The 19,010-nt window shown below is 37.5% G+C and overlaps 1 protein-coding gene across 4 annotated transcripts in view; it reads right to left on the bottom strand.

Moving 5' to 3' along the window:
- The window catches only part of DSCAM (DS cell adhesion molecule), a 461,893-nt gene that overhangs the window by 89,302 nt on the left and 353,581 nt on the right, over positions 1-19,010 (bottom strand). For 3 of the 4 annotated variants that reach the window (XM_052674351.1, XM_052674353.1, XM_052674352.1), the window contains exons 12-16: positions 14,083-14,279; positions 10,946-11,042; positions 9,349-9,477; positions 4,299-4,466; positions 351-421 (exon numbers count right to left, since the gene is read on the bottom strand). In XM_052674351.1, the coding sequence (XP_052530311.1) occupies positions 351-421; positions 4,299-4,466; positions 9,349-9,477; positions 10,946-11,042; positions 14,083-14,279 (662 nt within the window). Of the gene's footprint in view, positions 1-350; positions 422-4,298; positions 4,467-9,348; positions 9,478-10,945; positions 11,043-14,082; positions 14,280-19,010 lie in introns of those variants that run through there. The other variant, XM_052674354.1, reaches the window with a different exon arrangement.

The raw sequence follows: 19,010 nt of genomic DNA, 5'->3' as shown, positions 1-19,010 counted from the left end.
AAAAGGAGGGGAAAACAATAAAACAAGTTCATGTATAGAAACTTGGGTGTTATAGTTGGCTAGATCTGATGGCACTCATGTTTCCTGAATGCTTTAAAAAGGCAAGAACCCATTAAACATTTATTTTGGTTGTTGAAAATCACTGTACATTCTGCACTACTTCAGTATCCTTCTGCTCTGCTGACAGCATTGAACTTTAAATTGTTGTTTTATTTATACCTTTTTAAAGTAAATTATTATGTATCCCCTCACTCATCAAGTAACCCTGTGCCTAGTGATCAGAAGCCTTTGTTTTGCTAGAAAACACAAAAATAATGTCAGAGATTACATTCTTGGTTGTTTATATTTACCTTCCAGGTGACCCTAATGCTTTGTGAAGATATCGGCTCAAGCTGAACATCCTGGGGTGGACCATCAGGAGCTAGAAGGAAAGAAGAGAGATTCATCAAGATTGCCTTCATAGCACACAGAATTCTGCACTTCACGTGCTACGTTACCGTATTAACACAGTAGTATCACAAAGATTTGTACTGTGACAGTATCATACAAAAAAACTGAAGCTGCTGCTTCGATCAAAGAAAACCAGATCTTAGCATCTTAGTCATTTAGGGGCCATCTCCAAACAACTGTAAAATACAACACGTACTAAAATGGAGCAACCTGGAAAAAAATTAAGAGTGAAACACAATGACTTTTCTTTTCTAGTGACATGTTCATGATTCTACTTCCATTTTGTAGGTAAGCAAGACACATTCTCGTGAGTCAGAATGCTGTAGGTGATAGCAAGGCAACAGAACCTATTTAAAAGCAGGTGAGATAGGAACTTGTCAGTCAGCCTTCATTATTTCACAATTTTCAAAGGATCCTGCCACCTCCTGCCCCCTCCCCCCCCCCCCCCTTCCTCCCCGTTCACTACAGATTGAGCACATATAGTCAAATACTACACATTTTATACATGAAAACCTAACAATTTACTGTGCCCCCCTCCTCTTGACCAATGTAGATATTCCAGTCTGGAAAACAGACAAAAAATAACTATTGGATGGAAAAAGCTCCTGCTAAATAAAGAGAAGCTTCATCTACTATTGATAAGCTGCCAAGGGTATGTGTGATGCTTTAAAGAAAAGCCTGAGACCTGCCTGTCAGCTGGACAGCTACAAAGCAGATGAAGAGTTGGTTAGGTTTGAATGGAGAGGTGTGAAAAAAATTATTTGCTCAGGAAGATAAATCATTGCAAAAGAAAGAACTGAAGAAAGAAATGAAGTAATCTCAAGCTGTTCCTCTAGAGTTCCTTGGATGAAGTGTGGCCTCAATAAAAGGTATTAAATTAAGTTTAATATAATGACAAGGGATGTAAAGCAATAAAAAGGGTGAGAGGTGGCTGTTAGAGGTGGAGCAGCAGTATATGACAGTTACACTGATAGTAACCAGAACATTTTGCTTTAACTGATGAGAGTAGAGAGACTCAGAATGCAGCTTATAATATATTTAAGTTATTAAATATGCCTTATTCTGAACCTTTTTTGACTGTCCTTTACAGAAGTAATATTCACAGATCGAAAGAACTTTATTCCTATTCCCCTTACAATCATGAACAAGAACTAGAGGAGAAAAAATTCAATGACACAAAACGAGGCCTCTGTGAATTTTTGAATGTTGTCTTTGATTCTGTCCAACACAAATACCATTTCTCTGGGAATGTTATGATACAGTGAAATCAGAGCAAAGTATTCAATTCTGAAAATGGGTTTTAAAATGCACTCCTAGAAACTTTTCCTTGAAAGACCCTAGAAGTTCATACAGACCTGAGTAGTTAACAGTTCCTAGCACACGTGGTGAAACGTTAATGTTAAATAAGAAGTCATTTGTTTTACATACTTAGCTCTATACAGAGCTTGTGACAAAGACATAAGCCAGATACCTCAGCTTCCTCTACTGACTTTACTATTAAACAAGAGTTTAAAAGGTTTTGTTTTCTGACAAGCACATGCATGTATATAGCTGCAGTGTATTTTCCAACACAGGAACTAATTGTAGTTGTATGGAGGAAAAGGTGTGGTCTATAAGCTTTGGAATCACGAGTAGCTGTGGAAAAGTACAAAACTATGTGCTCAGTTATCGTTTTGCTGCAGAGACCTCAGGTTACAGTAATATGTGATAAATAATCTGAACCCTTGCCAACGGCATGGTTTGAGTTGTTCAGTTTTTCTGCTGCCTTTCCTCTCCCTTTATTTTGCTCTCTTCTCATTACCTTCTCTCCCTTATTCCCTGTGCTCATACTGTTTTCCATTTGCTATTATAAAAGCAGAGAACAGAGGTAAACAGTGATCAAAAAATGATAATCCTGTACACTGCACACCACCTGCACACATGCTTTGCCTAGGCCTGACCCTCCCTCCCTCAATTGTTCCCTAGGTAGATCAGTAACTTTTGAATACAGTTCCACACTGCTGGTCTTTCTCTCCTTATGGACAGCTCCTTTAAAGATAGTGACAAAAGGATCAATTATTCTGAAGCTTAGTTACAGAGAACTGAATAAAATGTGATGCAGGGTGGAACCTTAGCTCAAGAGGAAGCTGCTTTTTCATTTCAAGGTCAGCTAGTGATCCTCACAATTTAATTGTCCATTGGGAAAAACTCAGCAAGTAAAAAGTATTTTGAGAACGGGTGAACAACAGAGAATGAGAGAGTAGACCCAACATCCAACACTCTGATGTTTACAGACAAAGAAAGATGGGCATTTTGTGGATACAGATCATACAGGATGGAAGAATAGATAATCTGCTTTCTACAGTGATTTCATATTTTCATTGAACAAAGGAAGAGAAAAACCACAATGAAATGAGAATTATGTTGCAAACTGTTCACCTTTAATAAAGCTGCATACTGAAAGCTTGTAAATATGGGAATGCTCTTCATTCTTTTTCTTCTATTAGGACAAAAAATGACACTTGATGAAAGAACAGATGCAGCTTGTGTTGCCTCCTGTTTACTGGGCTTTGCACTGAAAGCCCAGGTGTCCTATTCTTATTCAAAAAGTCCCTTGGAACGAAGACCACGTTCTCCTCACACAGGGTATATTTTGGGTAGTTTCACCAACAGTGAAAATTGGGGGAAATTACTGAGTTGTATTCATACGAACTGGACTGAAAAATCTATCACCAAGTGTTTAAAGTCTGGGCCAACAGGAAGCTTCAAAAATAAATAGGGTTTTTCACTACCAGGGAACTGTCACCCACATATCTGCACTATATTTTTCCTCTCAAAATCTCTAGTGAAAAAAGCATTTTAGACTTTACATAAAATAGAAGAAAAGCTGAAGTTAGCATGATAAAAACGTTTTCAAATGCAAATGATCAAGTTTTGATCTGGTCCAGACTTTTCAGAGTAACTTTACCTAGTTTCAATGGGTTGTGTTGAACCTGCTTAGCCGCTTTCACCAGCACACTTTGTACATCTCATACAATAGTATATATCTGGCAGAAGTATTTACATCCATACAAAATTTGAATTTCTAATTACTACAGTAGAGATCTGTAGCCCTCTTCTTCTCATCCATAAGTCTTATCCACTTATCTGTAACATTCAGGACTTGTGACGTATGAGCAGGCACAAGGCTCCACTGCCCTTACCATGCTGCCACTTCTCCTAGCCTTGAGAAAAAAACAGTTTTACAAGATGGCAGTTCTAGAGTACAGAAATGAGAGGCTCCAGATATTGAAATGAAAATGAAGGCATGGTTCTCCTGCTACAGAAACCTGTAATGATGTAGAAGAATACACGGAAACAAAGAACAAGGGGAATGGTGCTAACTAATGAAAGATGACTGACTTGCAGAGTAATCACAAAACTACATGATGGGGGCTTTCAGGGATGTAATAGACAAAGAAAAAAAAAATTCATGGGGATTAATGTTTTCAAAAGGAGGTAACTTAAATTAGTTATCTATACTAAATGTATACTAAATTAGTTACCTGTCTGTATTATCCGGTCACCTAAGGAAAAAATGCATAGGGGTGGGCCACCACTAGAAGTATAATGTTGACTGAGGTGCCTAACTGTAAATACACTTGCCTTTTCCAGAAGTTGAAAATTTGGAGCATAATGTCTTCTGGCCACTAGATGCCACTAAGAAGCTTTAATTATAAACCCTAATGATGAAGTGAGTTTTATGGGAAAAACTCAGTATTTCTTCTGATGCAGCAAGAGCAGCATAAGCAGCACTTCAAATAAAGAATCCTCTCATCAAAGAACAATAATTTTCAGTATGATTCAGATGCTACAAAGCCAGAGAGTACCTGCTTCATCTGTCGTGATGGTGAGCTCATTGCTGGCCTCACTCTTGCCAATGCGATTCTTGGCATACATGCGGATGTTGTAAGTTGAGGAAGGGTGGAGATCAATGATAGTAGCTTGGTTTAGCTGAGGAGAAACATCTTTGGTTCTCTGAACAGAATCCCAAGAGTCTATTTAATAAGAGATTAAAACAAAACAGACAAATAAAATATAACATTAACGTTATTGACACAATTCTGCAGTTAAGCTATCTCATAGAGCAGGATATTGCCCCTGATGAATTAACCTAGAAAATTCCCAGTGCTACAAACAAAAACCAAGTGATTACATTTCTTCACAGCTCTCCCAAGTCCTTCCAGTGAGGTGCTGTGAAGAATGGGATCTCAGCCCAGGGAGCACCAACAAATCTGAGAGAATAGCTGCTCTGCTTCCTTTTCATTTGCTTGTTTGTTCATTTATTTTGAGAGATGGTCAGAGCAGCACTAGACATGGAGCTCAGCACTCTCCAGAACTGATGCTATTTTCCTTACTTGTTAGAACACAAGAACACTTTAACACAAGGGGGATTAAAAACCTTCTTATTTGTTTGTATGTATCTGTAAAAGAAGGATAGTATTGTTTATATTCATTGCTACCACTCATTTGTTTCTTACACTTTTTTATAAGTTCTCCAGACATATAATAGGGAAAAGGATAGAAATTGGCTAAACACAGTAACCCCTCCATTTCAGCTATGCACATTCTTTCTGCAGGAAGAAAAACAGAACCTTTTTAAAACACCCTCATATCTCTTATGAGTATACATTTTACGCAGAAAACATTTAGGAATCAGACTTTTAAATGCTAATCAAATACACTTGAATTTACTTTCACATGGTAACTGAGATTTCCAAAACTTCCTCTGTAGAATACCTTTGGAAGCTGTAAAGGAGTTACTTGCAGGGAACACTGCTAAAACGTTCTTTGAGTTTATTATCTTAAACTTCACAGAATTTCCTGAATACACTACTAATCAAGTGTTGCCAATGTCCTGCACTGTAAGTTGTAAAGCTTGATACTCTCACCTAAAATATGTCACTTATCAAGTGCCACAGTAACCAGTTGCTCACACCTGAAGCTCCTCAAACCAAATGCTTCACAGGAGAGTGGAAGGCTCCCATAATGTACAAAAATTAGAAGATTTCAGACACTATTTGGTTAAGAATTAGCTAGAAGTGAGAGGCTTTCTATAGATATGGCTAATGAACATTATGTCTTTGTAGATCCTAGAAAACAGGAGAGATGACGAGGTGATCTAGAGTGTGGTATGGTGACACCCAGGTGCTATCTTCAGCTACTAAGAGAATCCTAGACCTGGTTAGCATGGCAATCAGGAATTTGCAAGAGGTCATGGCAAAATCTGGGCAGCTTTGAAGCTTGTGAGCTGTAAGGGGAAATCTGTGCTGAACTGCACAGCGCACAGTTATGCACTGCACAGGTTATTTCAGTATCCCTCAAAAATCAGTTATGTCTGAAGTTCTACAAGCACAGAAGGAAACTTTGTTTCAGAGCACCATGTCAACAGGAAAGGAATCGAGAAGGAAAAGAAGAAATAAACACTTCTGTTTTGAAGAATTTGTTAAGTTCCCCTTCATGTGGATGATACACTCTTTTAATATTGTCCATATATTAATAAATTGCTCAGGTTTTCTACTGTTTGTTTGAAACACTGACCTCTGAGTGGTAAACTTCTATAGTATATATAAACTGTTGAAATCGGAGACACAGATTTGGAAATTTTTGTGATTTTTTGTAGATTAAGTAATGGCACAGCATGAAAAAAAAAGAGACTAAAACTCAGTCTTCTGTACTGCTAAATGTAGGCTCCTAGTGTTTATTTATGACTAAGACATAGATTCCAGGACTATATTTTGATGCATACATCCTCTTTTTGAAAGGGAAAACAAATCAAGAAAAGCAATCACTCCCAACTGACTCAGTCTGTTAGCTTATTTTTTCTTTGGCAAAGCCTAAAAATATTTTCTTGCTTTCAGGTACTCCATGAGGTATTATAATTGACTATTAGTTGTTTACCTTTTTTTTCAGTTGCTTTAAAATCTACTCAATTAAAAGATTGAAAATGCACAGAAAACAAATTGCAACAGGCTAACAAAAACAAGCAAACCAAGAAGAGATAAAAGTAAGCCTGGAATCCTTAATTTTTATCCGTCTCTAAAATGTCACTTGCAGGCATTTCTCAGTGTTACATAGAATGCACACTGACACAATGATTTATGAAAAACTTATCATTTTATGAAGACCAGCAGCTTCTCACCCGTTCCTAAAATAAAAGTTGAAGCTTTGGGATCACTCTTCAGAAGACTAATACATCTGTTTGCTCTTTAAATTCTAATTTCAGGAAAATGAGTGCCTCTTCCCACGCTGGGTGAGGAGGTGTCTTTGCGTTCGCTGCCATCTAGTGACACAGCCCTGCACTGCACCTGGCTGCAAAACCATCCTGAGGGAGAAGCGAGCACAAAGAAGCACAAACTACCGTCCTCTGCCTCCAAACTGCGTCCTAAACTGAACTGATGTTCAGTCTGCACCTCAGTTTTCCATAGTGGCGTCAAAAATAAAAAGGGTGAGGAGGCAGGCATAAAGAAACACCAACATACCAGTTCTCATCTTCAATATATTTGTACACTTCAGATGGAAAGATCAGGTAGCTACTCATCAGTGGTATCAATGAAGGGTCAGGTCTGAGTGCCACAGGCACGTTTCTGTATGGGTACTGTGTCTAAGTACTGAAATGGCCTGAAATATTACACTTCCACTATTCACATGGCACCTGCACTGCAACTAGACCATAAATACACATCTACATATACAAAGGGCAATTCCACATTCCTTCTAGTTTTTGTACATAATTGGTCTTCATTACTAGCTAGTATGTCAGGGGTAGATAGGATATGTGAGTTTAGTACCATGTAGCAAAGTCCACGCATGATATGTGGTCACCTAAACATTCTCTGAAACAGAAAAGTTTTGCAATTTTCCTTCTTGAAAAATCTAGAGATGCATCCTGCTATACAACCATTTCTGAGTCCTCAGAGTGATCAACACACATTGAAAAACAAACAAACAAACAAACCCACACAAAAGTCAACAATGTAGAGTGAGCTATGACTGAGTAGATTTTTTTCAAATGTAATCACTAAATACTGCTTGTCATGTTAATTCTCAAAATGCTATTTTGGCCATGCCTCTCCTCATGTTCTCCCCTGGCTTTGGCACAGTCCAGTCAGTTAGTCAGATTGATGTACAAAGGCCTCTCATCAGATAGTAGGACTGAAAAGAAACAACTAGCAAAAGACATTTTGTCGGAGGAGCCATGAAGACTGACAATTTCATATCTTGTTTGATGTCCCACGTTACGAATATAATTTTTTAAACCAGAAGAAGTTTTAAGTAACCATTTCAGTGTTTTATCTTCTTAATAATTACGAAAAAAATTGTGAGCAAGAATTCAAAAAATTGATCTTAGTTTCTCCAAACATTCAGCCCCAGACTTAATAAAGTAATGTTTCAGTTATTTGTAGTGAGACAATCTGCTTTTTACAGGATACGTCCTCAAGCATTTACCTTCATACACATGGAACAAAGCATGAATTCCAAAGATTGCTCTGGGAAAAGGGCTTGGGTGGAAAGAAAGGAAAAGAAACTAAGAGAAAACAAAGCTTGGGAACTTTCAAGCATGTTCCTTTAAGGCATCCTTGCCTGGTTTGTATTTCCAAAGCTTCAACTCCTAACCACAGACTCAGAGGAGAGTTTCTACATGTAACCTCTCAGTTGCCATGTTCACCTGAATACTATCAATTTCATTTAGAAAGCAATGCTAAAATGGTGATTGATGATTTAAGACTTTTACTTAACAAAGTAAAGCAGAAAGGAAATACACAATGTAGACGAATTAAGGATAATAAAGATGGTTAGTAGAATATGTTTTTAGTTTTTAAATTTCAGAATTTTATGAACATTTTTATGTCTCAGAAATAAAAAGAGAAGGCTATAAAAACACTACAGCTTCTTACATAAACTGAGAGTACATAAATTTCACTTAAGCCTCCCATCAGAATTCCTATGTCCCTTTAAAAATAATGCAACAAACGGCAGTGTAATATAACTAGTCAGAGTCTTTTTAATCATACTTAGAATATGACAGTGCACTTCCATTGCAATCTCCATTCTCAAAGTACGACTCCAGGACAGTGCTTATCATTGTGCTTAAATGATCTCACATCACAAATATGTTTCCAACATATCTTGAATATTTTTTAGATTTCAACAGACAACGAACATTTTTGGGCTTAAGAAAAAGCTGATTTTAAAACATCGACCCAAACAGGAATATTTCTCCAAATTGAGAAGTTGTATTTTTTTTTTTTCCCACGGTAATCTCACTCATCTTCTTAGATATTCACTGATATGACTATAGGGTGACCTAGCAGAAAGGTCTATGCTTGCCCTGCTCTTATCCTTTACAGTATTTCTTACAAATTACTGAAAACTCAGCATGGTGCTTTAGCAAACAACCACACAATTTTTTTCAACTAGAAATTATCATAAGTACCCATGTTCACTGCTAACCTTCCATGTAAGATGCTATGTATTCACATATTGATAGAAAATAGAAGATGATTTACAAAGGCAGGTATTTTTCTATTGAGTGAAACAGAAAATGATAATTCAAATGGAGAAAAGATAGGGATCAAGAATCAGCTAGTAAAATCACCATTACCAGCTATCACTTAGTATGTCTTTTTTTTCAATAACAGAATTTTCCCTTCCTACTTGTCTCTTTCTCAAGTAAATGAAAAAAGCAGCAGTTGTAACACATAATGCCGTTACTTCCAAAAAAGACAACAAATGATGATAAATTTGACTGTGAAAGACTAAATAAACCACAGTAAAATTCTCCAACAGGCATTTTCAATTTATGGATTACCTTTTACAATACAAGTGCAATGATGAAGAGAGTGACAGGGATTACTTCAGAGGAAGATTATTTCTTACCTGACTTGTTCTTGCATTCAATATCATAGCCAGTGATAGGGCTGTTTCCATCAAATCCCATGGTCCATCTGAGGGCAATGCTGCGTGCTCTCACCTCTCGGATTTCTATCTCAGGAGGGTCAGGGGGTTCTGAGTAAACACACATACAGAGTTTCAGTCAGAGGAAAGTTCATGTCAGTAACAAGATAACACTAATGAGCGTGGCACTGACATGGCTTACTGGAGGTAAGCTTTCATGTTGAATTCTCCAGTCACTCATTAGTACCCCAAGCCAGTTAATCACTCACTGAAGAATACCCAAGAGAGGAACGAGAAGGCTCTTTTCAACTAAGACTCACTGATGTAATACTGAATACTAACTTCTGTTTAACCTTCTAATATGCAACATGTAGCTGCATTTCCTTAAAAGCGCTGCAGATTGGACTGGGAAATATTTTTGCCTTGAACACTGTGTTTTACAGATACTTCTACGGTTTCTACATAAAAGCTGGTGATAGAAATATTAATATTAAACTACTAAATTTGGTAGGGGAAGGGAGGAAGAATTCTGCCTCTTTGAGTATGTTTAAAGACTTAATTTATTAACAATCAATTTTATGAGCATTTAAAAGCCTGAACTACACTATAATCTCTTTCTACCTCTACAGCATTAAGGACGTAAATAACCAGCATTTGCACTGAATCGAGTGCGCTTTTAAATTGTCAAGGCAGTGTAAAGGAGCTCAGGTGCAATTGAGAGCCTGACCCAAATTCCACCTGAATTTAGTGATAGGACTGCTTCAGGAGTAGACTGGATGACCCTTGTGGGTACTTTTTAACTCACGATATTCTGTGATCCTGTGATTAAACATTCAGTGAAATCTGCAGATACACGAACTCTGGAGTGAGGGAAAAGAAATTTGCAAGTTCTGGAGAGTGGCTGTGTTCATGCTCAAAGGCATACAACTGCAGGAACAAGCATCACAGAAGTAAGCGGTGGCCAATGGCCAAATCCTGCCTCTGCTCTGCATCTTAGCTGCTTCAGAATTTGCTGTTTGCCTGAGTGAAATCCTGCAGGAGGGGAAACCCAGCCCCAGGCAATACAGGTTCTTAGAGCTTGTGCTGTACAGACTGATTAAAATTTATTTTGACTGATTAAACTTGAAATATTTTGTTTGTCAAAACACAGTAGGTTTAATAAAATCAGATTGTTTTTGCTTTAGTGGGGTTTTAAGCACATTTGTTCTTTTGAAAACAATGCAACCTTCTATCCCTTCCCCCAAAAGTAACCCTCTCTTACCCGCTCTTCCTACTGAATATGTTAGTTTTAAATATCTTTAATAGATAATCAGCTAGTGTATTTAAGAAAAAGCTCTGCTTATTAATTTATACAGATCTAGAAAGACTCTGGAGCTTATCCTTTGTTTTGATTTAATTTGTAATGCTGAGATGAAAATGAGAGACTGAGAATCTTAATGCAGCTCCTCATTTCTTTGACAATGAGGAATACGCTCAATTAGGAACCGGGGCCTCCCTCCCCCAGCAGATTTCTGAGCATGGCATACACTTACTGTACTACAATAGCTGTGTATTTTTCCTTATGTTGTCCTCTTCCTACCTTGCACAGTGAGCTGAATTATTCCACGATCCTCCCCATAAGAATTGATGGCATGGCAGGAAAAGAAGCCAGAATCTTCACGCACAGTTGGCAAAATCTATAGGTGGTTTGAAAAGAAGTGATTGATTGAACAACATGCAGAGAAAATAAACCAACAGCTTTTCTGCGTGGTGCAAGAAAAATTGTACAAACTGTTTTACTTGACAGTAGTAAATAGATATTGTATGTTATACTCTAGCATACATATGCACAGTAAAGCATCCAAAATAGTAAGACTTATCAAACTAGCAACACTTAGGTTGGGGAAGCAGGCTATCAGCTCTGCATGTGTAGAGAGGAGTTGGAGCATCACCTATTCCTGTTGCTTCTCATTAGGAGCCTTGTTTCCAGTCACTCGTAAGTTTGCCAAGCATTTAACAGTTGGCTGAAATTTTCCATACAAAATGGTGCCTCCTGCTGCCTCCAAAATTTTCCAGTTACTTCTGAAAATAATTCAAGTGGCTGAAGTCTGTGTGGAGGAAATAAAGGTTCAAACACTGCTGGTGAACCCTGCAGTATTCAGCTTGATGCCTCATAATAAAATTTGGGTGGTCTTTCTCTTCAATTTGTTATTTAACAACATAGAAAATTGTATTTTCTTTACATACGTGATCATAATGGTATTTTTCTACAGGACCACTGCATCATTCAAAGTACAGGAGAGAGAAGATTCTATAAATGAACAGATATTCTGAATGCCATTTTCTTATCATTCAATGTGCTCTCCACACTTTATTTACTGCACACAGTTCAAACTGTGCCCTCAAGATAGACTTATTCATTCTCTCAAAGTATTTTCTGTGCAATACTCATTTCAGAAACATGAGGGAATGTATTTTCATAAACCCTGACATCATGAAGAGTATTATACCACCATTTTGTATGGGGAATTAAGGAACCAGACATATGATAATGTTTGGGGCTGCTTGACAAGTTGCTACTTATTAGCTCAGCCATCGTAACTCCTTATGCTCTTTATTCCTCAGCAAAGCCAAGGTAATCTGAGTGCAACCCTTATTTACCACTGGCTAAAACAAAGGGATTTATTTCCCTCTTGCTATAAGGATATTGGAGAGTTACCATCTGAGATGTGGTGACTGCTCAGGTAAGTTGCACATGTGGCTGAGTTTTAAGCTAGAAAAACAAAAAATTTCAGAGCCCAATTTGATACATCTAGGGCCTTCTTTTCCCTCTCAGAGACTTAGCAATAAATAGCATTTCATGCGTTCTTAACAGCTTCCTTTCAGTTAAGCTGCAGCTATGAGGGCTTAGTACTTCTGCAAATCAGACCCCAAGGGCTCAAGGCAAGTACCTAGAAAACAAAGAACACACAATTATTGGCCACCTGTGAAAAGTTTGGTTTCAATGATCAGCCTTGCATCACACAGTGTCTTTCATTACTCAACCCTAATTCAACTCCAGAGAAAATCCAAGTCATGCCTGACTGAGGCAGGGGTCCTGCAGAAAAAATAAAAGCTGAGTATACAACTAAAGATCACATCATCATGCACGCAAAAAAAACCACTGAATTAAAGGCTTTGAAGACAATCTTAATCCTAGCATTTTCTTATTCAAGAGCATATTCTCTCCCAAAATTCAGTTTTTTGTATGTAATAAAGATAAGGATGTAGGATGCCACAACTACATATAACTGCTTCAGAAGAGAATTCACCAAGCAGGTCTCCAGCCTTCCCAAAATAAATACTGTTTTGCAACCAGGCACTATCCTATTACAGTAAAGACAGAATGAAGGCAGAAATGTCTATAGGTGCATTCTGTAATTAAGTAGTGCACACAGTTCAATTATACTGGTATATACAAGTTCACTCTTATCGTCCCTCATAAAAATCCATGACAGAGCTCCCTCACAGAGAACAAAATCAAAACTTTACTGGATATCATCCAATACAATTTTTGATTAGCAAAGAAAGACATACATCTTAAGAGTTACAACAGAATATAGATGGAACCATCAGAAAGCTAGAGAATTATTCTTGTGAAAATGCTTTTAGGAATATGGCTGACAAATGGAAATCAAGACATATATGTCCTTGGTCAACTATATATATATATATATATATAAGCAATTTATTTTTCATTTTCTAAAGCACATGTAAAAATATAAAGCAATGGACTGGAAACTTGCTTGTGCTGGCAAAGTTCAAATATGAGTGAAAAAAGTTGTATCCTGGTAAAGTGAGGGCAACATCATAACCCCACCCACTGTAAGTGACACCAGAACAGCAAGAGTTTCCTTTGCATCCACAGCACTTAGGGGGGAGATTAACTCCGTAGATCAGCAGTGCTACTCATGCAGGTCCTCAAAGTAACCTACATCAACCACTTAGGCATTCATAGAGCCCCACATACAGATTTATCAGTCAAGTCAAGATGCATGCTTGCCACATCACCAAAGACCTGCCTGTGAGAGAAGTAGAAGTGAAGATGCAGATTATGACCATTTGCTAGGTGGCTTGGTCATTTCTGCTACTGTGTATGATGAGTATTAAATACTACTGGTATTTGTACATAGATTACTTACTACTTACTTATCTATGTGTCTTTTCCTTCTATCTCACTTTGAATCTGATGACTAGCCTGACTTTATAAAATGGTAGCTCACAAGCCCCATGAAGTGAAACAGAGGAAGAAAATAGAAGTACCTTAGAAGACAGCATTTTTATATCAGAACAGCTTAATGATTTTGGTGAAGATAAGCCTGATGCACCTTGGACTAGCTGTCAGATAATCATTCAGTGCTTATTGGCAGTGTAGTCAAAATTGAGCCATGACACTCTTAGGAAGGACAAGCCAAAGCACTATTCTGTGTTGCTTCCTGAGACAAAAGATGGTAGGGGCTGTGAGTCAGGCTTGTTCTCTTATTGGCTCTGAGCATGAGAAGATGGAGATGGGGAGTGATTTTCCCTGGAGGTGGGATGCAGACATTTCCTGTACCTCCTTTTAGTGGCCTAGCTCTTCAAGGCTGTGCCATGGATGGGGCTCTGTCCTAGGACAAAAGTAGCTGTGCATTCCCATCAGAATCAAACCAGCCAGCAATCTCGCACATGTAAATGAGTCGTGTCACTTTATTTGCTTACCTGTAGAGTAGAGATCACTTCGTCTCCAACTTCCTTGGTGGAAACAAGGTAACGGGACATTTCAGGGTTAATGATTCGGTCCTCTTTCTCCCAGCGGACTATGATGGGTTTCTCTCCATGTGCTGTGCAGCTCATCTCCTTCTTTTGACCTTGTGTTGCCAGGGTTGTATTTGGATAGGAAGTTATCATAGCCGGAACTGAAATGAGACAAAGCAACAAAGATGGCATTTCAGTGAGATATCCTGACAGTGTTGGTCTGCCATTCAGGTCTCATTCAGTCTGTTCATACTTGACCAGATGGTTGAAAATGTGAGAAAGGATTTTAATTTTACTTTTATGTGAGAAATTCTTAAGAGTGAAGATGAGCTTCAAAGGGAACTTAGCAGAGAGGACCTAGGATTGGCCAGTGTGGCTACAGAGACAGAAGATGAACATACAAACAAAACCTGCCTCCATTAAATTTGCCCACAGGACAATTTGTACCATGATTAAAATATGCACAGCACATAAAACTATTGTAAATAATAAGCATTCAGAAATGGGGCCAATAAAGAACTGATATAAATTTCTTATTCCTTCTGGAGAGGCAGTCATATTATTATACATTCATCACAAATGTGCACAAAGCTAATAGAAAGTACATTTACTTGTTTTATTTGCTGACAGATATATGCTATATTCTTGCATATGACATTAATGGCCTGTCAAAATGAGGGCTCCATTAAACAAGGAGATGTACAAAATGAAAAGAGACCTCACCAAAGGACTTACAGTCCATGTGTGTGCTGAGCACATAACTAAACTGTACTGAACTGCAAGTATAATTAAACTGAAAACAAACCTATTTTGATTTGTGCTTAATACATCTGAAAGTTAGTTGCAGAATCTGCAGAACAGTTGAGACATAATTGTCAATCTCATTAATCATTCAGAAATCTAAAATTTTTTAAGTTTTAAAGTACTCTCTTGCCTAACAAGAAAGGACTTAAAATTTAAGTATTTTCATATTTTGGAATGATAATTCATTTTTTTAAACAAGATGCTCTCTTTAATGTCCTCAACTGTCTTTTTCTTACCATATAATTTGTCTACCAATTAATAGAAGTTAGGCATTTGTGTGAAAAAAAAAAAAACAAAACAAAAGTCCAGAAGTCTGTCTCCTAGTTATGATCATTTATCTGCTTAGGAGAATCTAGAAAGCCCTTGATAACATTCAGAGCTGCTTCCCCTAAATGTATCAGTCCACTCCTTTTGAAATATTTGAGGTGGACTTAAAAAGTCCATTTGCTAAGGCCTTGCACTCCAGAGGTGCCTTTAGCTCTATGATACTCATTTCTATGCTATGCATACTCTTTTTTATGCATGAACACTTGCCTCTCCTCATCACAACTTACTCCATCCGAACTTCTCTGGATATCAATTTTAAGAAGATGACACTGGCAGAGAAGCTGGTCTGAGACCTTCTCTGTTCTTCCTTCTGCATAGATTGCTTCTATGACTACCAGATAGAAATTAAATAAATTAAAAAAAAATAAAAATTCTGTATTTAAATGGATTATTATAATTTCTATTTTAAAATGTTAATATTTGGTGGCATGACCTTTTCAGATGTCAGAGCTATTGATGCTTGAATATGACAATATGTCAGGATGCAGCCATTTCTGTACAAAGGTCTCCTGAACCATAATAAACCGATTTTAAAATTATCAGAGCTGCAGAGTTGTGGGTTAGAATTATGAGGTGGGATATAATTACAGGAAAAATACTTAGGAAAGTCTTGTGAAAGCCATGAGGCTCTTTAGGCAGTGATGTAAATTAGTGACAATGTATGTCTTGTTTGACTATGTTGCTATTATATACCAATTAGTTTCGTCAAAGAAAAGCATCAGAAAAGATGATGAATGATCAGTACAGAAAATCGGGACAAGTCTGATATAATCTTCTAGATAATGGAAATAGCTTCAGCTTTACCAGGATTCTTTCCAGACACTGATACTTGCAACAAGGCTATCAGAATGGCACTTTTTGGGGCCATCATCTTTTTGTGTCTGAAAAAAGAAACTACTAAATCTCAATAGTTGTTGATTTGTGGGCCCCATATACATAGGTATGTGCACTTGAATATATCTGCCTTCATCTGCAACACTTAAACTAGACCAATATATTTCCTTATGCAGTAAGAGACACAATTCAGATGAGTGGCAGGTTATTAAAGAATCCACATTACCATCATTAGTTTTTGTCACCCCATTTCTTTCTTCCATAATCTCTCAGGCTTCCAACGTGTTCCTTAGTTCATAATTCACAGCACTTTTGCACTTTTCTCTCATTTTCCCTCAGTGGAATAAATTCATGTTCCCTTCAGTTCTCCCTGCCTTCTTCCTACTGCAACCTCTTCATATTCCCACATGGCTCCCCACAGACACGTTTTCTTTTTCCAGTTTCATTTTCCTTCCCTAATGAAATCTTTCCAACATCCCAAGTGCCCTAAATTGCATACTTTGTCTAAAACTGCAGTCTTCTTCCCTATCAATATCTCTCTACTTATCTACTACTCCAAACATCCTGTTGCCCTCTAATGATGAAGGGAGCATGTACTTAGCCTACTCTGAACATTTCTCCCTATAAGGTGCCTGAGCACTTGGAGTACCCATGCCTCATGGCAGGAGTTCTCAGCATTTTGAGCCTTATACTGGCAGATTTACCTTCCTCCTTCTTCTCAGGTATCAACACATTGTGTGCCGCACCAAAAAAAAAAAAAAATGGGATGCAGGAACTGAATTTAAATTCCATGGACCTTGAGGAGTCTATCTCAGAGACTTCTCCACATACCACTCTCCTATATAAGTGTCTACCAAGAGTCCCCTCATGGGTAACAGTACCAAATGAAATGACCATCTTGCTTCCTTTCTGAAAAACAGAGGCTGTCTAGCAAAGCTCAATTTCTTTTCCATCCAACTTTCTTAATAAGAACAGCATAAAAATGCAAAAAGAAAGATGACTTCATTCTTCAGATTCAGCTTTATCCCTACTTATCCTTCCTTTCCTGTCACATAATTTTCCACACTGATTCCTTATTACCATAGCAATGCCTCACAGCTAAATATTTTTCCCTTCTTTCAAAGCTAATTTTTCACTCCTCGCAATTTATCTCCAATGGTCCTAAATCATAAGCTCTTCTTTTTTATCTTCTTCTACGTCAAAAGATTTCTGGTAACAAAGCCATGTTCTCAAAGATATTTTAGGCAACGTATTTCTTCATCCTCCAACTATCTTTTATCAAATTACTGATGCAAATAACTGAGTTAAATATACTGCCTCTGTACTGACAAAATAATTTAGAAAACTGTAAACAAGCAAATTGAAACTATGGTATATAGTATATGTATGAGATATTCTCCTAGGATGCCTTTAAAAGAATTTGACTGAATGCATTTAGAAGTATACTGAGATTATTTAGATGTCATAAAATGTGGCATCTAAACGTGGATCCTCTCATATTCTTTCAAACACACACGTACATTGACATGCATTTATGTAAGAGAATTTTGGAAGGAAAGATAATGCTGCCATGCATATGGAAGTATCATGTTCCACAATTTTGAAATAGATTTTCCAATCAGACAAAATAATCCAAGTCTCTTTCCTCTGGAGTTCTCCTCATCTTCCTCTGAAGCTGAAACATGCCAGGTGGAACTGGCCAGTCATAATAAAGGTGGCCTATTGGACAAACTAGAATACACAGTCTACAGACTATAGTGATTTCCATTTCAGCGATGGCAGCATTAATCTAGCAGATCTCTTTAGTTAAATATGGCTTTCCATATGGAAAGCTGAATTGTCTACTCATTTTCCCAGTTCAACCCACTACCTTCCCCTTCTTTGTGTCAAATTTGTGCAGAGTAACCTAATTGTTTCACACTATTAACAACTTCATTATCAAAAAATCAAAGTGCAAAATTCAGGAGTGGAGATTACTCGTAATACTCATGAAAGTGTTTTACACAAAATAAAAACCTCATATTTAACTTTAAAATGAAATAAAATCTGGACATTTCCTGAGATTCAGTAAAAATTCCTTTATTTGCCTTTTTATTTTCTGCCATTGCTGAATGTTTACCAGGAACCAGTGAGTGCAAATAAAAAAGAAAACAATTATCTTGACAAGACTTTCAATTTGTAATTAAACAATAAATTTTCAAGCGGCATCCTTAAATGATTCTATGATCAAATGAAGTTCTCCATGTGTTTAAGAACTACTGCTATCTGTAGTTTCCAAAGGATAATTTTTCAAGAAACACTGTGGTGATGAGACCACATAGACAACAATACAACTGATGGGAGATGTCATGCGACACTGTACAATGTATTTTGAGCTGTTTTAAGTGTTAAGATTGCTGCTCTTATCCAAACATTAATCAAGATTAAATATGCTTTTGAGAATGGAAAGGAAGCAGCAGAGGAAAAAAGGGGCATGGGCATAACTGAACACAGTTAGTCTTTGAGTGTGCTTGATAATTGATATGTCCTGACTGTTGCCCATGATGCAATTCCTGGCACATTAATATGCCTCACCATATCTCCATAGGACCATAGGATAATCCAAGTTGGAAGTGATCCACAAACATCATGAAGTCGAACTCCTGACTCTACAGAGGACCATCCAAAAATCAAACTCTTTGTCTGAGAGCACTGTCCAAACACTTCTTAAACTCTGACATACATAGGGACAACTGCCATGGTAAGCCTGTTTCAGTGCCCAATCACTTTCTCAGTGAAGAATTTTTTTTCTAATATCAAATCTTATTCTCCACATCTCCTAGTTTTAGGATTTCCGCCTTGACTGAGCGTAGCTCCCACAGAACTTTACTTCTTCACGGGAGCAAGCCTGAAATGGCCAATTTGAGGTCACCCATCCATAGAGTAGC

This window comes from Tympanuchus pallidicinctus, unplaced genomic scaffold, assembly GCF_026119805.1.
Source record: "Tympanuchus pallidicinctus isolate F22 unplaced genomic scaffold, pur_lepc_1.0 scaffold14, whole genome shotgun sequence".
NCBI lineage: Eukaryota > Metazoa > Chordata > Aves > Galliformes > Phasianidae > Tympanuchus > Tympanuchus pallidicinctus.
Note: the sequence above shows the minus strand (reverse complement) of the source record. Positions and strands in the feature narration are given on the sequence as shown.